The sequence below is a fragment of the Poecilia formosa genome, unplaced genomic scaffold (assembly GCF_000485575.1).
Source record: "Poecilia formosa unplaced genomic scaffold, Poecilia_formosa-5.1.2 Scaffold18, whole genome shotgun sequence".
NCBI classification, from domain to species: Eukaryota; Metazoa; Chordata; class Actinopteri; order Cyprinodontiformes; family Poeciliidae; genus Poecilia; species Poecilia formosa.
Window position 1 is genome coordinate 4069923 of NW_006799957.1, and position 24857 is coordinate 4094779.

The following is a 24857-nucleotide window of genomic DNA, read 5'->3' on the forward strand; positions in this document are numbered from 1 at the left end:
GTATTTTTTTTGTCTCTGGATGAATTGCTTAAAGACACTTTTCCTGAATAGAACAAAGAACTTTTTAATGGTAAACGTGGCATCTTTTAATACATTTGCATAATGACTGCAAAAGCTTGTTTAAGAAAAACAAATCTTATTAGCCAGTGGTATAATCAATGCTAATTTACATGAGATCGTTTTTTACATAATTAAAGACATGGATAGCAAATTAAGTGGAAATAAGGAATCCTTTGCTTCCTCTTTCAAACTTCCCTCCAGAGTAAATAAGAGCTGAGGAATACTGAGAGTTGCAGAGTACTTTCTAAATTTTAGAAGCTGGGAATGTAGCCCATCCACCAAATATGAACATTTTTAGTGAAAAGTACTTCATAATTGACTGTCCCAATGGTGTTTCTTTTTTTCTTTTTTAACTTGCACTGAGTAATCTTGGCTTGGTCTCTATAGTTCCATTATATGAAAATTATTTCCTAACGGCCATCTCTAAGGACTTTCGTGTCCTCTGAATTCACCTCGAGGAGGAAAACTGATTAGACAACAGCCACATTCATTCTGATGCTGTTTTCACACTTTAGCTGGGAGCAGCTAACATGCAATGATGGGAGGGAGGGAAATAATGAGAAATAATAAAAAAGACCTTCCAGCATATGAAATTGAAGACAACTGAGGTGTATGAGAAATGGATACTCAACAACCACATAAATTGTTCCACGTTTTAATTACTTTAGAGGCAGGTTTCATTACGAGTATATTTTTACAGACGTTGTAAGATTGTTTTAAAAAAGCATAATGCCTAAAGTAGTGCAACACACCTCCAAATAATGCAGCTTTGAAAAGATCAGTAATGCCAAAGGTACCTCGAAAATATAACATGATTACTGATTACTCCTTGAAGTCAGAAATCAGTCTGAGGCAGCAGACAACAGCTCCCGCTGCCTCAACATAAAAATCACAGCCAAGGTGAGCCAACCGTGTTAAAGGGCAGCATTTCCTCTGCTGCTTGCTGTCCGACCATCTTCTTCAACGCTCCCCACTGTTTGGGGGGAAGGAGACCTCCTGCGTTTCAGTCGCAGCTCTCTGCTTCACACCACCTGTTGGACCTGCTCTGTCAGTTTGACTGTGCCGTGCTGCTTTATAAAATTTGCTCTAGTATTTTTGAAGTTAGATAGTTTGATAGGTTGGGAGATTAGTGTAGTACTAATACACTGAATAAAAAGACACAAACACATTTTTTCTCACTATCTGAAGTTAAATCAGATCAAACTTTTAGCTTAGTTAGTACCAAAATAATTTCTTAAACATACAATTTATCTTATTTTGTACTTATTTCGAAGTTTGCAAAATGTCACTTTCTCTATGAATCAGGCTACAGTCCTTTCTGTCTTTTAGAGGAACATCATCAAAGAATAGGGCTTAAATAAATACTACATTGGGACATTGATACAAATTAAAATACTCCTATGCTAACCTTTTTTTTCTGTTACCATAGAAAGTGAAAAATCTAATAAAACCATATAGAGCAGATGATATCTGAGTTGACTCTTGAATCTAAGCTGAATCTTGCTCTGACTATTCTCACAACATGAGTAATGTTGTGTAAACGGCCATATGGGGAGGAAGTTTTAGTTTGAAGGGTCAGGTGAAGGCCAGTGGATAAATGTTACACTAGTTTTTATTGGAGACAATCTGTGAAATAAAATAGAAGCTGTTCTTAAAAATGCCTGGAGGACTTTTTGAATCCGGAGAACAGTATTTGGACAGAAGGAGGTTTCACTTCTGCTGTCATAGCTGGAGGTGGGACTCAGAGTGTGCTTGGCCTGTCAGGAACCTTCAGCAGCAGGAAAATGTGAGTTGTTGCATGTGAAAAGCTTACAGTTATTTACACTGCAAATCAAATTTAGATGTCCAGATTTTTTTTTTTTGGCTCATGCTCTATATGGACCATAAAGAAAGATGAATGAGTCTAAATTTGAGGAAAATGTGGATAAATTATATTTATGTCTGTGATTTAATTCTCCAAAAAGCACTGTGATGATGTATCCGTCCATACATTTGCCCACTAATCTTTGCAGAGGGGCTAATGACTAAACATGGTTGTCACTGGATGAGAGGTGGGGTACACCCTTGTCAGGCCTCCAGTCCATCACACTGTAAAGCAGAGACACACAGGACAAACAACACACACCCAATGGCAATTTACAAAGATCAGTTACCTTGCAGCAATGTTTTTAGACTGTGGGAGGAAGTCAGTGAGAACATGAAAGACTCCAGATTCAAACCCAGAACCTTCTTGTTTCAACACAACAGTGCTACCTACTACACCACCGTGCAGTCAAGATGATAAATCATGAATATCATCTTGGAATGTATAAATAAAACAAAGTCATTATGAGATGCATTTAGTGTTTATGAAAGTAAAAGATTGATCAATGACTAGGGGTTGTTAGCGGTCAAAGGGTTGAATGCTTTCAAAGTTGGAAGAGCAGCTGTGTGTTTTAAACATTTTGAGGCAAATAATAAAGGAAAATGGCCAACAACACTTCTAATATCTAAAGAGGTTGAAGAAGAGACAGAGAAAGTAAATATGAGATTGCTAAATATTTGGATTGGAGACAACAGAGGGGCAACACATAAGAAGAGCCAGCTGGGACAAAGATGGCTTGGGACTAACGGAGGATGGAAATGGTGGATCAGAAGTGAGATGTGCAACGATGCTTGATCAGAGGAAATATGAATGAACATTTACAGAAAAAAAGAGAATAAAAATTAACTAGAATCAAGGAGTCAAAGGCAAAAAGTAAAAATAAACTCTAAAGTAATTATTGGACAAGAGTGTTGACAGGAGAAAGTGGAAGATGAAATGTGAAAAGGAAGAAGAGAGCATAAAAAGCTTGAGCTAACAGAAATGGGACTAACAGGGGTATTATGGTCTGTTTAGAGATGGCTGTGCCACAACATAAGGGTGATCCGTCCTTATCAGACCTAAGTCAGCCACAAAACACTGTTGTATCGTTTTTACAATGATTTATTCAGAAGATGTTATTTTTCTTGTCAAATTTTACACTTCAGAAGAGTTGGGTATAAGTTCAGGGTAAATGCTAAAAAAAAACAAGTAAAAGAAAACTATAACTGGACTTATTTAAAATGAATAAACCAAATGACAATAACTTACCTCTCCAAATTCTGTGCAACACTGAAGGTGTTTAAAGAGATGCTTCAGAGATAAAGGTGTTGATCCACAGCAGCTTCATCATTCATGCCAACAATACAACAGAAATTGTGGTAAAGATATTAGGGTAAAAAGTTAAAACTAAAGAAACTTAAACAAGAGCAACATGAAGTGAATGAGGAAAAAGGGAAATGAAGGAAAAATATAAGGAATAGAATAGGAGAAAAAACCCTGAAACACAACTGATGTGGGTGAACTCAGCAGGCAGTTATCATCTGCTGTTCTGCTGGGAGATCAGCAAATCTGGTACATTGCTCCTATTAATTTATCAGTTATGAAACAGAAGAAGAGTGAGCTGGCTGAGAAATGGGAATACAAGGTGAAAAGAATGAGGATGCAAGAGAAAAAAAAACATGGCATCCATGGCAGGGTAAATAAATAGTAGGGCGCTTTATTATTTCTGACTTCAGCCTGAAACTGTGAGTCAGCTTTCAGTTTTAACCAACAATCTCACCCTCTGGGCAAACATCATTTTCAAAGAAGCAAGGAAAATAAAACCATAAAATAAAATATAAAATGTGAATCATTTTATGTTCAGAGGTGAAGCGAGGTTTTTTCTTTCTCTGATTATTTATTTTACTTAAGCTTTCACTGTTTAAGTTCCTTAAAGGTTATTTAGGAAAAAAAAATACTCCACATCCCAGTATTTCATGTGAATATTTCTTCAAACTTTCTGAAGGTCTTAATCTTCCACCCACACCTTTTAAGTGCAGCAGCTCAGTATATTTTTCTTATTTTTATTAAGACATTTAACACTAAACTTTGGGTCATCCAGTCAGAAGAAGACTCCCAAATTTAATTGAACCTGTTTTTTCAACTTGTAAAAGTCAACTTCACAAAACATACGCGATGATCTCTGGGCACTTTGTTGCACTCAGTCAGTCACAAACAAACAAATATAAAAATAGTTTTACAACCATAAATGGGTAAAAAACAAAAAATCCATAAAAACCTTGTAAGGTCACCTGTTGGACGAGGCATCTCTCCGATTCTTTGTCCAATGTTTCCTTCACAAAAACAATACTTCACATTTCTTCCTCTGGTTTAAATAGATTTTTTTATGGTTGAAACATTTTATTTTTTCACCCACCAGTCCACCCGAATCACTAGAAGTAAATTAATATACAATATGCTCGGTTTAAAATTTCTGCTTGAAACTGCAAAATAAACTTACAACATTTGTTTTTCAGTACATTTTTATTTACCATTTTTGTTTAGTATACTATTGACCTGTTCATAACTCTGTGACTCTTCCCCTTTCAAGCTTATTTCTGTGAACTCTGTCCTATCTGCTCTTTGGTAAAGTGTCCTTGACTTCAACTCCAGCTCTACTTTTTTTGGAATAGTTATCATGGCTTATTTGCATTACATCATCTTCATCCTACCTCTCCACTGCTGATATTTTAGTTCAACCCTGAATGATAACAATAATCATCCTTTGCTGCCATCTGTATAGTCTAAGTGCAGAATATGTAATCACATTTCATTGCCTTTATGTTCCTTCAACTTTCACTTTAAATTACAGTAAAAAATAATTTATTATGATACAATAAATCAAGATGTTCTTGTTTATGTATAAGTACAGTATGTAATATAGAAATATGAATTGCATAACTTTTTGCCTGAATTGTATGCATATTTGTGAATATATGCATATAATGTATGTGGATAGTATGTGTGTCATATGTTTGTTTCTTTTATATATATATATATATATATATATATATATATATATATATATATATATATATATATATATCTCAAAATAAAGTAACCCATCAAAAGATCTGTCTCTTATTTGTTTACTGTTGAAATAATTGGCTGTTACTAAAATGTGTGTTTGTTTTGTTTGTGTCATCTCGGTGCAGACCTCATGAGACTGTGGTGCCTCTGGAAGATCCAATTGTTACTGAGGTGACGTTAACTCTTCAGGAATGGGCTTTACTATGGAAGCAACTCTATGTGGTAAGCAGCAAACTATGTACAGCAGATAATGGGTCTCATATACACCAGACATATACAAAAAAAGCAGTTAAATGACACCCACAGGACTGTAGCCCCAAATTTAACATTTGTTTAGGAATTGTTCTGCTTTGTGTTTTTTAGCGTCTTTTTGTTAGTATCTGAAGTTACATATTTCTTTTCTGTGTTGTTTGTTTCAATTAAAGCCAAAGGAGTTTTGTCGAGAACAGACAAACATTTCGGACTTGCCTGCCTTACAGCATGAAGAAAAAATGTTGATGCTGATTCTTTGTGGGGAAATCAACTGTACTGATGCAAGTCAGACAAAGACAAATAGCTAACCACTGTGCAGATTCAGACTGATGCTTCATGCTGTGTGCACATAATGCCACTTGAGAAACCTGACAATGGTTTTGTCTTGAGCATTGTGAAAAGACGGAGCTGTTCCTGCCGCTACTGCACTGAAAATGTTTTCCCTAGCACCAACAGCAGTTGTTCAGTTTGATGGTGAACCTAATTTTTCAATTTAAAACATTGTTTTTGTTATATTGCAGGGATTGGTTATGACTTTGTACCTTTTGTTTTTTGTATGTTAGCATTATATTGATTTCTGATTGAATTCTCAACTCTGTTTGCAGAAATGCAGCCTGAAATTTGCAATGAACCTCTATGGTGCTTCACTGTCATTGAAATGCTTCCAAGCCCAGTAACAAGCAGGCCTTTGCCAAAACCAAATTAATCAGAATTTTGACTGCTAGAGGAACTGATGTCTATTTTTTGCGGCCGAATTCCTATGATTTTGTTCAAAGTTGAGTCGCTCTGCCTTGCTTTCATGTTGGAGATGTCAGGTCAGATCAAAACAACTTTATTAATTGCATAGGGGGCAGTTTATTTGCAGCCACCCAGTCCATGTACAGTCTAGGAAAGGACAGACAAACCTTCTGTGTGCGTACCAGTAACTGTCAGAGCCACGCCTGCAGCACTGTGGCTGCAACTCTTCTATAAAATTTCTGGTTGAACCTCACAGAACAGCAGATCACAGTAACACTGCAATTCTGTTAATTCCGAGTTTACGGTGCTGCAGGACATTTTTAAGTTTTAAAGGGAAATCTGTCTTTAATCTTCTGCACTAAGGTTTCCTTGGCCAACCGCTCTGTCTACAATCCTCAATGTTTCCTGTTTATTTGTATTTCTTCAATAGAACAAAAAGAGGATCATAGAATCTGTCTTGTTGATGGTTGTGGCCTCTTGCTGTGTTTAGTTTGGTGTTTAGTTTGGTGAATGACCATGATATGAAACAGTCAACACTGTTGCACCTTGGTAGCAGTTCAGTAGCTGCATTCTTAGTTTTCAGCCTCCCTCAGAGCTGTTTCTGTTTCAGTTAATGAATGTGTTTGGATGAATGAATGAATGAATGAATGAATGAATGAATGAATGAATGAATGTGTTTTGACCTACATATGAAACAATGACCTCTAGCAACTGTTATGTATAATTGGTTGATTAAACACTAATCCTACAGCATGTTTTTATCAGATTCTGTGCTGGTTTGAAAACAAAGGGTAGCAACACAAATTATTGATTTGATGTTTGGTTTATCAATTTATACTTAGTAAGCTGTAAAAAAGTTATATGTTTAAATAACTTTTTATTTATAACTATTTTTAGATCTGTCTAGAAGACTTAGCCTGTTTGCCATTTGTTGGAGATTAAGCATTATTTCAGACCAAGTTACTGAAGAGCTGCAATTGTGACCTATGTTCAGCTGTAGACAATATGATGTGCTGAACATCGGATACATTTCTATTATCAATACTGTGATGTAAAGTCAACCAACACCCATTCAGTATTCAAAAAATAGAAAATGTGTAATTTTTGCAAAGAGTTGTCAAGATTAATTCTCATTTTTAAGTCAAGCTTATGGAAGTCTTTTTTGTAGTTCCAATAGAAGATGTTTAAGGTCAAATCTGTGGAAAGTAATCTTTTGAAAAGAGGAAGCATGGGACAGATATGGGGACTAAAAATCACCCCGTGCTCCTCAATCTTTCATAACTAAACATCTGGCCCAAAGCAAGATGGATTACAGATTATCCTTGTTGGTTCAAGATGAAGTCCACATTTATGAACCTATCGTTTTATGCAGGATTTGTGTTTACTTGTAGTAAAGCTTAGTTCCCTTTTTTATAATGTCTGATTTATAGAACAATAGGAAAATTGATATTCTATGGATGTGAAATGTTTAATATTTACACAGGATGTTTATTATTTCCATTTTTATCATCTTGTGGAGTATATTTATGTCCTCAGACGGTAGACAGAAAGGTAACTTTATACCTCCTGCAATTCAGATTAAGTGACTTTACTACCAAGTCTTCTTCCTTTGCTACTTTTACATAAAATGTTACTTTAATGATTTGAGTAGAAATAAATCTGCAGCTAAATGGATAAAGGAGCATTTCTGTGATTGATGGCTTCATGAAATCTAAATTTGTCACTGTTCCTCCCTTTATCTATTCGGTGGGCTGGTTTCATCACTCATCCTCCTTATGTCCTGCCAGTTCTGTCACACTGTGCTTTTATTCAAAATTAACAGACTTTTGTCTTTCCTCCTTGCCAGAGTTGAAGAGATGAAAGACAGGAATTTTACTGTCAGGGCCCATTTGACATATTTGTTATTTCCAGTTTTACATAGCTCATTTTTAATGTCCCATTAATGGCACTATAAATCCAGCACCAAGAGCATTTCATGATTTAAGTATAAATACAATGTGGATTAATAACAAGGACATAAATACAAAAATAACCTGAAGGAACTGAATGATGGGGACTGAATGCTTTAGTAATGTGGTGCATTAGTGTGTTTTTAGGCAGATAAAAAGAACAAAATTGCTGGTAAAAACAAATTTTGTTTCACTGAGAAGGTTCTCATAATGGGATAGTATAAACACACTAAAAAGCTTTTTTAAAGCAGGTTATAGCCATGACAACGTGGCTGATATGTGGGTTGTGAAATGTGGAAGTGTGTGAAAAACATTTATCCAGATTATGTTTGAACACTATGCCAACCAGGCCAGCTGTAGCATGAAGTTGGATATTTTTGCAGATATTTGTTTGGTCACACTGTAACAGAATTGTAGCCATAAACATTACAGCTGCATAGTTCACCTTAAAATCAAAGTGGTCATAAAATCAAAGACCGACCTTTATTTGAACCATGAGATGTAAGTCAAGATGTGGGGAAGCAGGAGATGGTAAGTCATCAAAAATAACAATTTAGTGAGCTCTCCTGCTCTGTTATTCTTTTAAATGTTTTGATTTTTAAATATTCTTCTTTTTTATAGTAACAATTCACAAATGTTTAAATGGCAGTTCCATGGAAAGCAGACCATTTTTTCCCCATATAACCTTTACTTATAATCATAGCGCAACAGAGCAATTGAAGCTCCACACAGCTTGAGGGACGGTTGTGTAAACAGGACACTAAGAGTGAAAACTGTACTTCTTAATTTCTAAATTTTAGGAGATGCTAATTTGCAAGAACTCATAAGTATCCTCCTGAATAATCTCATTCCTCTCTCCATTTAGTATAACAATCAGACTCCCATGCATTCTATAGTAGAGAAAATATGTTCTTCTTGAAACGTCTGAGAGTTGGTAAATGCAACCTTTGCATAGAATGTGACATGAACTAACCAGAACTAAGTCATAGTGCAGATATTGTGAATAATGATGAATAATGATATTATTCACAATATCATTGTGAATAATAATAATAATAATAATAATAATAATAATAATAATAATGTGTAATAATGTGTAATAATGTGTAATAATGTGTAAAGAAAGAGAGAGAAGAGTGTAAGTTTCAGTTAGCCATTGCAAATCACTGATTAACGTGTTTTTATTTTTGTTTTGTTTTTGCATGATTTCAGATCATTTGTTTTTTTAAAGCAGTGTAAATAATCACTATTTTCAGAAAGAATTCGAAAAATTGTATAACAAAAATGCTAGGGTGAAACATTTATTTTCACCCTATAATAACACTTAGTCCAGTATAATAACACTTAGTCCATTGTTCTAATTTAGAAAAGAAAAACATTTTTACTAATGGAAAACATAAAATTTTAATATTTGCAGGACAGCATGTCTTGCCCAAAGTGCTTCTGTTGTTTGAGTTTCATGTTGCATTTGGCATCATTGTATGATCATCACCTCTTTTCACCACTGTATGTAGGCAATAGAGAAAATAATTTTTAATTGCTCACCTCAAATTTGATGAAATAAAAATAATTATGTCTTTGATTGTCTAAAATTCCTATATATTGTTCCATCTTGTTTAATTCAAGAGATGATCTAGAAAAATCTTAATTCCAGATAATAACTTTGAAGGTACTAGCCTCTCTGGGCTTTTTGGTGTCTAATAATATGTGAATATGTGAGCCAACAGTTTAAGTATGAAGCAATAGAGAGTGTTAGCCTTGATACATAATTCATGTTTGTGTGGTCTTAATGAGAAAGCGATGTTAACCACCGGAGACGAGACTAACACTCAGAAATTAACGACACATACAGCCATGGTAAACCGGTTTACAATCCATGTGCCTTCCCTTCTTGATGCAGGTGTTCCCTTATGGCATTAACCTCCTCCAAGGTCTGAAATCAAACATTGTTCAGGTGTAAAGTTTGTGAATAGTTGGTTTAACCTCCAAATAACCTTCGTTTTCAGTCAAGAATCTTCACAAAAATCAAATGTTACCCACTGATACATGACCTGTAATCGTTCACGCCTTTGGGGATACACTGCTAACTTCTTATCTGGTGTCCCTGTTTCAACAAGTCAGAGCTGTGTTGGGGCCCCAGGGGGTCTCTGTATGGTGTTAACACATGTAAGGATGCTTTCACTTATCTGCCCTCAGTGTCAGGCAGCAGACACTGGTTACTGAACTATCCTGCAGATCCACAATAGTATGCTGAGTTCTCAGTAAGTAGATATCAGTAATAACTGCGCTGGCTTAAGTGAAACACAGAAACTCACACAGCAGCACAGAAATGCATCCTTTAGTGGAATCTTAGTGTGGTGGCACTTTTATCATTTACGGTATTTTCTTGTTAAATTTACCCACAATTTATCTTATACTCTCTGTTTGTTGTATATATGCTGCCACCCTGAACTGATGTGTGATAGTGTGTGTTAGAAAAGGAATAACTAAGAGAAATGTAGTCAATTATATATAAATAAAAAGGAAAATAAATAGTTGGAGAAAGAGAATCTAAACAAATTTATGCAAAATATTTACTCTTTGCACAGCAATAGAAATGTGTGAGGTACGGTTTAGTGTTTCTGCTCACCTTAGTTTCTGCCAACATGGTTCCCTTCTGTAATACTTTATTTAATGTTCCCGAATAGTAATGGCCTGTCTCTCCCTTGCTTCTCTGACATAGTTTGTCTCATTCTTTACATTTTTTTCCATCTGTCGCCTCTTATTCTGTTGTCAAAGTAGTTAGAATGACTTGCGTTGTCCTGTATGTGTGTAGGCAGGCTAAAGAAAGAGGGAGGTGGGGTAACACTGACAACTGAACAATAAAAGAGAGATGTGGAGACTGGGATAAATGCAGAAAGAGACATTTCTTTGCAGTGAAATGAGCAGACAAGATTATGTTGATGTCTGTGTGTTCAGAAGCTGAGACGAAAGAAAGGAGGTGTGACAGAAGAGGAGGAGGCAGATTGTAGAGAAACCAGTATTTTTTTTTTGTTTTTTTACTTTACAAGAAAAAAAAAAACATTCTTGAGTCCAATATTTCAGAAAAGTGCCAGAAGTTTGTTGTACAGGTTGCAAAGTTCACCTAGTCAAATGTTATTCTGAATTTTTACATGAAACACAGTAAAATAGTATTTTCAAATCAGGGTATAATAAACTAATTCAACTGTTGGCTGTAGTATTGTGTTTAAGAAAAAGACAGGTTGTCAAAAATGCAGGAAAAGATACAAACATGGTAGGAAAATAGTTTAAAAATTGGTTAATAAATTAATTGGCTCATGTTGGGAACCCAATTAAGTGCTATATCAAATCATTGCATCAAGACTAATCCGACAAAAAGCACATGATCTGGGAATATTGCCATACTGCCTTACTGACACAGTAAAGATGTGTAATTATCAAACAACTGTGAGAGCTGAATGCATGACTGACTGTACACAACATCCACACAAAACTCTCCAGAAACACGTTACTTTGAAAGTATTGTGTGACTTTGGGGAAAAAAAAGAAAACATGTTTTGTTTGTGAGGCCAAGCACTAAGCTTCTTATGTCGTAGCTATTTCACATTTTCCCAAGAGAGCAAACTGCAGCAACCCATTAAAAGGTGAAAAGCCCTGGAGGGAAGTGCAGCTGAACGCTGCTACATTACAGTAATGCTCCAGAGAAAAGGAGGAGAAAGGGGGCCTAGCAACCCATAATATTACACATTGCACTTTTTCAGTGGAATTACACTATCCATGTGTAATTCTGTGTAATTCTTGGAATCCACTTGTCATGCTGGGAAACCTGTGCATGCAGATGAAGGATGCTAGCAGGAAGTGCTGGAACTGTGTGTTCCATACAGATTGTAAACTTTCCTGATGAACAGTTGGTGCTTGGAGACATTTTCAGGACCAAACCTGTGAACATAATGCTTATGCGATGCATGGGTACTACTTGTATTTGCAAGTCTAATTCTAGAATAATACAATCAATTTGAACGCCATTGTCTGTAATGTTTATCGTAAAATTTGCATAAATCTGAGCGGTTCATAAACAGCTTGTGAAAATATGTCTGTATAGATTTGCAGCCTGGCTCACAAGAAAAATCCAGACTTTCTTTTGCACATTAGGTGACACATATGTGTGTGGTAAAGTGAGAATTTGAGTTGACTTAAAGCCAAAGAAAGCCAGAAAACAACAACTTTAGTAAAAATTGTCAGCTCCTTTTACACCCTTGGATCTCCATGTGTTGTGGAAGCAACATATTTACAGTGTCCCGCAATTACAAAAGAAAAGAAGAAAAGATGGGATGAACAGGGCTGTATAGCAAACAGATAAAGACACAAGGTGAAGTAGGAAAGGTTTTAGATTTCTTATCTGAAGTTCTTCAAATTCCTTGATGAATTCTAGAAGCACAGAACAAGGAGTGAACGAAGAGAAAGGAGGAGGAGATAGTTTTTCCTTTTGTGCTTTTGTTTGTAGGCATATTTTCAGGGATGCACCAGTGTGAAAATTTAGGCTGATAAAGATATCCGATATTGCTGTTATGGCCCATTATCAATATCTACCAATATAATACTACACGTGCTTGTGACCATAACGAAATGATCACACGGTGATCTTGCTTCTTGTTTCTTTAGAAACAAAAATTAAATATGACAGGAGAATGAGATATGATAAACAAGAAAGACTTGGAGTCATTTGTATTCCAACTTTGTGATCACAGTGATGCCCTGGTAGCTATAATGTTTATTAGATATTAATTCCTACAAATCTACACATGTCAGAAAACATCTAGAACTATAAAAATGTCTAAATATCTCTGTTCTTTTTCTGCAGAGCCAAGATATTTGCAATAAAGATGGAAATTTGTGGAGGGAATTACCCCTTTGAAACCTTTTGGTCAGCACAATGAAAAAGGTCAAGTGAGAAATAAGTTGAATTTGTCAAAGTGAGAAACTTTTTGACTTGCAGTCTTGAAATGTCTGTTTTGATAAATGTCTCCAGCTAAAATTAGAAGTGGAAATTTTATATTTATACGTTCTATTAAGATAGTTTAGTACAATATTAAAATTATTTGCTGTCTCTAATAATGTCAAAAGTATATTTTCTTTATTCATATATTCCAAAAACACAGTCGTAATGTGAAAGTCGTCTCCTTTGAAATGATAAAGTTTGATTGATTTATGAGACGACTTTTAATATACCCTGTCTGTCGGGCTCTGATGTTGGTGTTAGTTTGTGTTTGCAGTAGACAGCAGAGAGCTGTCTGATCTGTTCTCTCTCACGCTCAGCTGTCAGACATTTGGCTTATAGACTTTGACTGACATTTTTCTGTAATAAAACAAACATGATACTTAAACAGTTCCTGGGATTTTGGATTTTAGCTCACTTTTCTTGTTCATCTGTGTATACTATGTGCCTGTTATGTTTGATGAGATGAGAATTTGGTTGTAATGCAGTACTTTGTTCACTTTCCAGAAGTGAACAGACACTTTGAAGTGGAAAATACATTGTGGTCCCAAAATTACATGATTGTGGTTCACTGTTCAATATCCTCCACAGAAGGCAAACAATTTAAAAATCATCACCTACAGGAAACATTTCTTGTGCTCTAATTTAACAATTCTCATAAATATGTGTGATGTATAATTTTATTTTATTTTTATTTTTGGGGGGGAGGGGATATTTAAGTTTTTTCCACGCATAGCAACAAAAACAAAGACAGATAGGATTGAAGTGTGTGCTGCTTAACCTGCACAGTTTAGCTTAACTTCTAATATGGAAAATATGTGTTACACAAGCACTTAATTCAGCACAAATGGGTTACTATTTTCTAAATGAGTGGGAAGCTGGCAAAGTGGAAGCTAAGGGTCAGAAGTGCATTCTTAGATCACAGCTCTATATAGTGGCCTGACATGACAGCTACAATGGATTCAAGGTGTCTTTGTGGTCTCTTCTAAATGTGGAACTTTTCCCAAATCAACGTCTGAATATACAAGCAGCGTCCAGACTGCGGTCTCGTGTAAACATAGCCTCATAGCGCTGCTAACACTTTGTCTGTCTATTCCCCCATCTCTCACTTGCTGCTTTCTATCTTTTATGAACGCTCAAATATCACACATTTCATTTGAAAGTCTCTCCATGGGCAACAGCCTGAGGATGGTAAACTCTGTTGCTGTCAAATTTCTTCATCATCAGGTGTTCTGTATATCACTACCTTTAGAGAAAACACCTCTCTATGTCTTTTCTCAGCTTCCTGCTCTCTTGAACATTGAAAAAGTGGAGGTTGGAGCTGCAGACTGGCCCGTGGGTGGGTGGCACAAAGAGACTGGGGGGGGGGACAGAAAGATGGAGACTGGGAGCAGGTCAGAGGAAGAGAGAGAGGAAGAATAAGGCATTGGTAGAGGCTGAAACACAAGCAGAGAGAAAGAGAGGGAGAGAGAGTGTTAGTGTTGCTGCTGTAGAATGTGAACAGATCTAAAATCGTTTGATAGGCTGTGATTTTCCTGTTGTCTGCCGGTTTGGACTGCTGGTTGCCAGCCCAAACCACAGAAAACGAGAGCAGGGGAGAAAACTGAGAAACAGAACTAGTGGACCTATCATCCCTCCATCACACATGTGAGTTGGTGCTTTCTTCTCTTAAATCTGGCTGTGCAGTTGGATTGTTTCAGAACGCTGCTTGTGTCATGTTGGTGAGCATTAGAATGTTTTACCTCAGAGGAAAAGTGTCTTGGGTCTGTACTTTAAGGTAAATATGAGAATGCTTTTCAGTATACATCCAGAATCATTCAATAAGTGCAGTGTCATAAATTTGCTAAGATGACTCACCCATCGTTGCCATGGTGACAAGGCCCTTGTTTGGCATACAGTTGCTGCCTTTATGTTGCATTGATAGAAAAGTGTATCAAATCATATCTAATTCATTTTTTTCATGCATATTTATTTTTCTTTGACAGTAAGATGTTAATGTGAATAACCTTTGAGTTTCCTGTATCAGTTAATATTGTACTACCATATAATGAAATGTTGAAAAGACCAACCGCTTAAGCTTTCTTTAATAACTGTGCGGGTTAAATACATGTAAATTGAGAAGCTTTCATTAACTATTCTTCTCTCAGCAAGTGAAACAAACTATCTATTCCCTATTAAATGTTTTTTATAATACATTTCTGCTGTTTCAAGTAATTTCATTTTGTCACACTTCTTGACAAGTCTTTTAAATTATATAAAAAGTCTGAAGTTCTTGGTTTATTATTTCTTGCAAAAACATATGACTTGCATGTAGCGCAACATGTTTTAATGAACATGTTGCGCTACATGTTCATTAGCGCAACATGTTCGCATGTTATTAAATTTATTTAATAACATAATGTTATTAAATTTGCTTAAAACTTACAACAAAAGAAATGCCACTTCATGACTACATTTTGCTCCTCTATTTATTGTCAGTAAAGCACAACCTAATTTTAAAATAATTTTATGAAATTTGACGAGCTTTATTACTTTGTGTCTCAACAAATTCAGTTCCTTTCCTTACACACATAAGTTAAGAAACAGCAAATAAATAAATAGGCTAAATTAAAAGTGTAAGAGAAAATTTTAATTAAATCTAAGTTTTACTAAATAAACTTTTTTACAAGACAAAGGTTTGAAACCAAATTGAAAAATTTTAACAACAGAAATATTAAAAAACTTAAAATTGATTTCTCAAAGACAAATATTCTCTTAAAAATATACCTGGCATAAAACACATTTGTGTTAAAAAATATTTTATAATAAAATGAAAACTTTGTTATTGTTATTATTGTTTGCTGAGGTCATAGGTCAATTTTTAGCTTGTCTTCCATAATTTAATTCATGTGCCTTGTTAATTAATTGTTGGGGTTTTAGTTAAATTGTTTATGAACAAAACTTTTGCATACAGTTGTTCATTTGTCTTCATAAAGTAAGATCTTTGCTTTGAATGATGCAGCTCTACCTATAGCAACTCTTATAGCACCATTCTGTAAAGTCTTTATGTTTCAGTCAGAGCTGTAGGTTGAATCTCGGCTGATTATGCCCTAAAAATAATGTGGGAACAGAGTCTGGCGTGACTCTGACTTGCTGCAGACCCAGATTAGAGTTTGGACTTTTTGAATTGCTAACATAAAGGATGATTTCATCTTTAAACATGTGGACCAGAGTGGAAACACTCAGAATAAACCATTTTAAAGTAGGATTAATGTCCAAAGTCAAAAGTACATGTTGCTGATTCAGATAAACATTATTTTATTTTGTTGCTTAATTAAGCAGTTATGCTATTATTTAGTGAAGTTTTCCACCATTTGCTAACCAAAGAAAATTATGAGATAACAAACATTATCATCTGTTTCCTTTTTTCAGTGCTTCTAAAATCATTCCTCCCTTCTAAATGGTTTCATTGCAGTGATTTTTGTTTCATCAGAAACATACACAATAGAACTTATGTGTTCTGTGTAAATCTATTGAATGATATTTTAATTTGTATCGTAATTTTTGTGCTGCTACTGAAATTGCATTTTGCCCACAGTTGGAGCCACTCCTGCCTTCTCAGGTGCTGTAAACAAACGCTGTGATTCACAGTGTACTTTTTACATCATGTCTCCTCCGGTGTTCTCCACTGTGCCAGTCTGAATTATTTCCAGTTGTGAGATTTTGCCTCACAGTGAGAATCACCCACTGTGAAGTGCACGTGTGAACAGGCGACTATGGAGAACATTTGTACCTGATACCTTCAGGCATTTTTTGGTTTTTGTTGTTTTAGAGTTCTGATCTGCATGCAGAGTATTTTCTCCCTCCAGCGTAAAAAGTAGCTAACCAGTTTCTGCACCTTTTACCATGTTGGCACAGTAAAGCGGACTGATCTTCTCAAGCTGGAGATTTTCATCATCTACATCTGTTGTACACAGTAGAATTTGTGCACATGAATATGTTTTAATATATTTTAGAATACTTTAATCTCAATGAAATGCATTGTTTGACAATTTAAAAAAATTGTCATTTTTGACATTCGGAGTGAAAAATAAATAAGATTATTTTATAGCTTGTTTTTGACTGTGCATTTCTGTTTTTGTTAATGATGATCAAGTCACTAATGATCTAATGGAGATCATCAAATCTTCCATGAAAGCTTGAAATAGAGCAATTGAGTTTTAACCTCTAATATCAAGACTTCTGAAATACACAGAAGCTATCTAAAACTGTGCAGTAAAGAGTTACATTTCATAGATTCATTCTGCACTTTTCATTACTTGTGTCACTCAGTGATTTAACTTTTACAGTTGGAGGGTAGATTGTCCTTCCTGTGTTGACCTCTTCAAGAACACGCAGCGTGAGCTGAGCCAGGCTAGCGTCCCCGCTATCGCATGCTGCTCCTGCCATCTTTCTGTGTGTGTGTTTTGTGTGTCTTTCCTGAAAGGGTTCAGACAAGGTTATGAGAGGATTTGGGATGATCACAGGCAGAAGACAGAGCACTCATACACAAACACATCAACATGCACTAACATACTCACACACACTCCATATTGCATGCTGCATGGTGCCGAACTCCTGCTAGAACTCCTGCCTTGCTAACGTTTTTGACAGCTTGGGTTTGCCGGTGGCTTAGTTCAGTGGATTCATACTTCAGAGGAGGACATATTAATTATCTGATGCTGCCCTTCTAGAGTAAAGCAGTAAATAATCTAAACATCCCAGTGTTTCCAAGCCGTCTAAGCATAAATGCAGAGAAAGCCAAATTTAGTTTTTAGTGCTTCTCACTAAGAAAACTCAATTACTCCTGTAAAAAGCTGCAATACATGCACCTATACAAGATAAACATGACATGCTGTGAAAAATTTGAAAATTTGAAGACAGTTCATTGTAATTGTTTGAAAATTAGGAAGCCTGCTAAAGCATATATGTTTTCAGATGCCTCTTAAAAATGTCATAAGTGGGTAAAACACATTTCACCATCTTGGGGTTACAGATTTTAAAGCCTCTGTCCTCTTTAGTTTTAAATCTGGTCCGAGAGGCAGCCAGTAAACCATCAGCTCACTGTGGGGACCGTCCAGCTGGTGAAACAGGCCTGACAGATACAAGCATGTCTCACCATGCAGGGAGCAATATATCTAACACTGTATATGAAACATTTTATCACTATATCTATATGTAAGTGGAAGAAGTTTATACTGGGAACTGAAACTGACTAGCTCCACAAAACTATTCCTAACAAAATCATAGCAATAATTTTTCCAATGAATACTTACAACCTTCAAAATGTTAACTTTTTAAATTTTGCTCCTCAAATAATTATGATGACTAAAGAAATTCACCAGAAATTCAGAAGATAATCTCCATATTGAAGCCCTTTTGACTTTCTGAGGATATTTCAGTGAAGTATTAATATGTTTTTCTGAAAGCTCAAGTGTGTTTTGAGAGGATTTCATACTTACTTATCCTTGAAGCCTTAACAGCACTCAGAAAATTAGCTGATGCAGTCAACCAACATTTTACTTATACAAGTTGCATTTTATTTATCTGCAGCTCAGTCTTTGATAGATGGTAATGATGCTTTTTCAAGTCATGTGTCAGATTTCTCCTGATTGTTAAGCCAGTGCACACCGATGCAAGCAGTGACAGAAAGTAACAGCTAGCTGGTCTTTTTAATAAACTAGTTAAACCACTTACATTTTAATCTCTGAGTCCCACACCACTTTCAGAAAGCCAGGGCTCCTCTGAAATATTTTACATCAAACTTTGAGAAAGTTGCCTTTATGTGCCAGTTTTAAAAGATAATAGTTTTTGCATGTTAGTGCTATTGTGTTCCCGTGAAGTCTTCCAAAGTATGGGAATAAGTAAAAGGTATTAAAGGTAAGAACTTCTGCTTAAAAAGTAAACTTATATTTAATGTAGAATAATTGAGAGCTGATTTGACAAGTCCAAACGTTAGACTTTGAAATAAAGTTGATCTCAGCCCAGATGGAAGAAAATAAAGAAATATGTTCACTCCTCATTCACTGGGCATGCAAATAGAAAATAGAAAACTTGTTCATGATGCAAATAAACATTGACTTTTTTTCTTTATTTTTGCCTCAGTGCACCTTACAGGCAGCATCACCCTGGGCAGGAAGCCACATCACCAATCTAAAAAAAACACCCAACACTGATTGTATGATTCAACATATAATCAGCTTTAAAACAACATGGGGAAGAAAATAAAAGTTGCGATGTTAGTGTTGGTTATTAATGAAAGTAAGTGAAATTTTCATTTCAAATTATCAAACATATTTTCCTAAGTAATTTATTTAATGTGCAGTAATATTTATATAAAAAATACATCTCAAGCTATCCTTTGGTGATGCAGGTATGCATCATGATTTAAAATGGATGAGGGAGCCATATTTTCTTCAGTAAAACAGAAAACAGAAACCTGCACAGGTCACTAAAATAGATATTTCTAAGTAAACATGGTACCAAAGCATACGCACTCTACCATGGACAAACAGAAAATCTTTTAATAATAATTTGTTTTTAATATTCTTTGAGGTCACATCTTTCCTTTTGAATCCCAAAATATGAGGCTGTCACTTTTCCATCCACTGTGGGTTTTTTTAATTAAGCCTAGAGGGCACTTTTAGCATATAAAACTCTCCCTATTTAGATTTACATAATACGAGTGGCAGCATGTTTCAGTAACTGCTTAGTAGAAGGTACTAAAATGTGATTCAGCGGCTCTTTGTTCGCTGTCCCTGGTGATTTGTCTCAGCGCCTTTGTTTTGAGGAACGCAGCAGCTGCTTTGACAAGCATGAAGATGAGGCAGGACATTCGCTAATAGATCAGAGGTGTTGAGAGTGTCCCCTCTGATTTAAGAGGTGCCAGATAGAGTCATGTCTTATTAGGAAGCCTCAAACTGGTAACTTCCCAAACTAATTAGTTATACATAGCAGATGACCAGATTAAATTCACAACTCAAGTTGTCAATGTAAGTTAAGATCCTAATGCATATCTCATTATTTCCTGTCAAATGCAGATCACCAGTTTAGCAGAGCAAGCGCTCTCATGCTACATGCTAGAACTGAATTTTCCATAATATTTTAATCATTTGTGAATTACCTGGAAATAGATTATCTGTAGATGGGAATGTTTAAAAGCACAATTATATACATTATATATATATATACACACACACACACACACACACACACACACACACACACACACACAACTTGTGTATACATATTGTATATACAATATTTACGACAGGTTCACCTGACAGCTTATCAGCCAAATATCAAAGAAGACAAGTAAAGGGCCATGATCTCTCAACAAAGCAATAACACACATAATGTACTATAATTGCAGGCTTCTCCTGCAGTATATGAACGTCTGCTGGTTCTTTGACTTGGTTTCCATGTCAACGAAAGCCACCTCAGCCAGTGGAAACACAAGTTGTATAAAAAGGGCATTCATTTCAATGTAGTTTATTCAGAGGAGAGCAAAAATCAACATCTATTATTTATAGTAGACTCTATGATGTTTTCAGTTGTTTCAGTTTACAGTTTCAAGCATCATCAGAAACTATTCTGACCTATGCAGACCAAGCGAGCAAACAGCCGCTGAAACAAAAGAGACAGAGCACGAATAACAAGATAATATAGAAGCAGTTTCAAATAGGAAATATAAATTGTGCCACACCATCGCCTCCTTTCCTCTGAAGTGGATTTTGGTAGAATATAGTTTTACTTCAAACTCCTTTAAATCAAAGGTAAAGGTAATTTTATTTATATAGCACATTTTCAGCAACAAGGCAGTACAAAGTGCTCCTCTGTCAATCATGTGCAAGCTTGTTGTTTCAGCCCATCTCAGTCTACCTCAGGCCTAAAACATAAAATTAATGCAAACTGCAACAATTTCGTGCCCCCAAGTTCCATCTTTGGTATCAGCAGAATTTATTTTAGACTTTATATTTGACTTAATCAAACATTTGCTGTTTGTGAATATTAGATAAAACTCGGTTCTTTGTTGTTGTTTTTTAGTCTAAGGCTTTCAAATTAATTAAGATCTTTATATTCTAAGTAACTTAGTGAAGCAAAGTCCCAAAGCATCAATACAGATGAAAGTAAATGTTTGATTAAGTCAAGAGCGTCATCATTTCTAGACTCCTAGGCTGTCGTTTTTGCTTTAATATAAACAGCTGATCTTCTCTTCCTCTTTGGTGCTCAGTATTTTTTGAGGACAAACATTGTTGAAACGATTTGCTTGGTGGTGATTTGTTTCACTTTGTTTACATCGCAACTTTTAGATCTTAACCAGCGTTAGAACAAGTGGATCTTTATCAGAGATCTGCTGTTTTTATATTGCTTAAATAGCATTAAACTGTCTAAAGGTTTGTGTTTGTGTCTAAGTTCCTGCCAGAGGGAAAGGTGTGATTACTCACTTCGACTAGAGAAATATGCAGGAGGGGCATTTATGGGGGAAGAGAGGTGGGAGGAAGGCTGAATCCATAAATAGTTTATATAAACAGATATTCTCTTGGTTGATGATGCTACAAACATAAAGTGTGTGCTCAAATGAACCTACAGGAATCTATACTTCCCTTAAACGTCAGACACATCATGCAGTATCATTTTTAAAGCACCGTGTGTCTGTTTTTGCAGTGTGGGTGGGTGTTTTTTGAGTGCCAGCTGAAGGTGAAGAGTTCCCCCCATTGAGCCAGCTGGTGCGCCTGTTCCTCATGTAGCGGATCGTCTCATAAAAGGGCGCAAAGTTCAAACACATGTACCCGCTGACTGTGATGGCCAGATGTCCCAAATAAATCTCGAGTCCTGGATTTAAAGGAGATTTCGATGCGGTGCAAGCTGTTGGAGTATAAGAAGTACAGATGGCACATAGCTGTGCTGATTCTGCTGCCTGTTACCTCAAAAAAAACACCATCAAGGTTTTCCTTTGGACATGGCAAAAGAAAACCTTCAGTTGCAAATTAATGTTTTGATATGATTCTCAAAAATATTAGGAACTTAAGCATCTACAAGTATGCTGTTTGCATGATACCTGTTATTGATTGGATGTTGGCTTGGAATAAACAGATCTGCAAGATTGATTAGATGTATCCTAGTACTGATTAAAACTTGCCATTTGTGCAAACCACTGTGGAGGTTTTGCAATGAATTCAATTTTGAAATAGTAAATGTGTTGAAGGAGCTATTTATTACTTTAAATAACATGAATGAACCAAAGACTCTCACTGGTTATCAAACTTAAATAAATATTGTGATATCTGATAAATGAATTACACCATTCAAGGAATTTGCTTCTTATAAGTTAATCACCAGCTGGAATGTTTTAAAATCTCTCCTTTATTATCTAAACTGATTTTTTTTATTTTTTTTTTTGCTAAAGGACACATGTTGAAAGTGAAATGCATTTCAAGGGGCGTCTACTTACAAGGACATGGAGTTGGAAAGCATAGATTGAGAAATTCAGCAGTCCTCCATTAAGGAACCTCTTTTACACAAGCAGCATTAAACTGATTTTAAGTGTTATTTGTGTTTTATACAATAATCTCATGTTAAAATCCTAAAAACTATGACATGGCATGAGTATTTTTTGTCTGCCTTAGTTCATAATTACTGTTATTTGATCACATGCTGTACTGTAGCATCTCTAGTTATTATCCTGTATGAAATGGCAAAAGTATTCATTCTATACTTTTGCCATTTCATTTTATAATACATTTACTTCTTTAAGAAGTCTCACTGATAGTTAAAGTGGGGAAAAAAGAACAACTCCTTTGCATTGAGATCAAGTATTTCTTTGCATTATTTAAGTTTCCTCAAAGGGTTTTCATACAGTAGTGAGGTAAGAACTGCAGGACTCTGTGGTGTCATGAATAGTCAGTTCAAACACACCCTTTCAGCCTGCAGTTGTAGATAATTATGTGCTTCTCTTGTCTCCTGTATTGCACTGATATGCCTGTTGGTCTCCTAGTGCTTTTGTGCTCAGGGGTTTAAATGCTGACTCTGGTGCTGCTGCCTTGGTTGATGAACACCCTTGGTATTAGAGATCATCTATATACGTGTCATATTTTGGTGTCCTGAACAAGCTGGTCTGTTTTAGTTTAAAAACACACTGCACCAAGTTCAACCATACATTCTGGTATTTACCTTATTTGCCCATAAATCTGCTGTTATTTGTTGGGTGTCATATTTAGGCAGCATTACATAAACATATAGACGGTAAGCATTTGCAATGATCTGACTGATTACTTGAAAATATTTGATCAGTGTCTATTTCTGTTTACAGAAAATCTGAGTATACCTCAAATATGTACAAAAAGTAATTTGACTAAAAATGGTTACACTCTTTCATCATCACTATATGAAAGATCATTAGTATAGATGTCCACTAGTTATTTTAATTAAAAGAACTGCTAAACTGATGAAAAGTGGAAATGCCATGTGTTTCCCCTTGTTGTTTCTAAGCACCCAGTGAAACAGTGAAAAGCTGTTTCAGATGTGACGCCCTTTGCATGAAAGTTTCGGTATTTTTAACCTTGAGGCCTTGCTGCACTGAGTACTAAAATCCTACTAATTACTCAACGCCGTCAGGATGATGCAGCAGGGTTCCCAGCAGGAGCTCTGTAGAAATGGATGCTGGTTCTGTGATGAGAGGTTTCTCTTGGACGCTTTGCCTCAGAGTTTCACTGCAGTTCACAACCAACACTATCAGCAGGAATCCAGTCAGTCTCTCTTTTAAACACTTGAGTTCTGAGGCTGCAAGCCGTGTAAATGCTGTGTTATTTTTTAAAGCAGTTCCGTAAAGGCAGAGAGGTTTGTTGGTAACATTTTAAAGGTTGTTAAGCTAAATATTAAACTTCTGCTAAAATCTGGGTCGTTAACATGATTTTACTGTGGATGTGAATGTTCTTCTCTGGCCACTCATCTCTTTTTAGTTTTAATTTAGCGTTTTCTTCATATTGAAATTTGAATACAAATTTTGACATGAAAACATAAATGTGTATGTCCACTAAGGGATTGGTTAATGTTTGTTGACCATTAACATACCGTTAAACGTTAACTTAACGTTAACACACTCAGAATGTACACAATCCATAATTAATTACTACATTAAAAAGGTAATATATGATTTCACATATTAATTGCATGAAACAATACAATTCCCTGCAATAGGATGTAATTCAGTCTGATACATCTTTATGAGTGATCAGTTTCTTTTCCATTTTTTTGTTATTTTGCATCTGGGCAACCACAACAGAAAATTCTTGGAATAATAACATACTTAGATGCTTGAAATAATTTCACGTGTTTTGAGTGAACTTTCAGAGTTAAAGGGTTAAGGTAGTCTGTGCGGAATTGCAGAATTAATCGAATCAATTGCAGAAAACCTTGGCTGCTACACAATATCCATCTTACACAACAAATCCCTATCCACACTCAGAAATATATGAAAAGATTAAGTATCTTGACTTCTGTGGTGGAGCTGTATAATTTCTGCTTCCCAGTCAAAGTTTTTATTATATTTCTTCTGGTTCATGTTTATATCGTCATACGCTGTGAGAACAGCACAGAAATCTCTAAAGCAATAACTCTTGTTGTCTTGTTTCTACGCTAAGGTTCCCAAAAACAGCTCCACCTCCACTGCAGGCCACATTTATATAATGGTTCAAATGGAAATAAGAACTATATATTTTGTAATTCCCATTATAGGAAGACTCAGACCTTAGGTAGAAACATGAAGATACACTTGGCAACTTAATAAACTTCTGGTCTGCTGCTCTTTTCTTTTCCCCTGCTGGGGACTTCTGCATATTCTGTTTACATCACGGAAAGTACTTATGAATATTTTAGAGATGTGCCAATCAGGTTTTTTCCTGCCGATTCCGATTCCGATCACCCATGATCA

The 24857-nt window shown here is 35.6% G+C and overlaps 1 protein-coding gene across 12 annotated transcripts in view; it reads left to right on the top strand.

Moving 5' to 3' along the window:
- Positions 1-24857, top strand: part of dock3 (dedicator of cytokinesis 3) — a 153590-nt gene that overhangs the window by 75349 nt on the left and 53384 nt on the right. For 11 of the 12 annotated variants that reach the window (XM_016668976.1, XM_016668968.1, XM_016668965.1 and 8 more), the window contains exon 5: positions 5098-5194. In XM_016668976.1, the coding sequence (XP_016524462.1) occupies positions 5098-5194 (97 nt within the window). Of the gene's footprint in view, positions 1-5097; positions 5195-14338; positions 14555-24857 lie in introns of those variants that run through there. The other variant, XM_016668975.1, reaches the window with a different exon arrangement.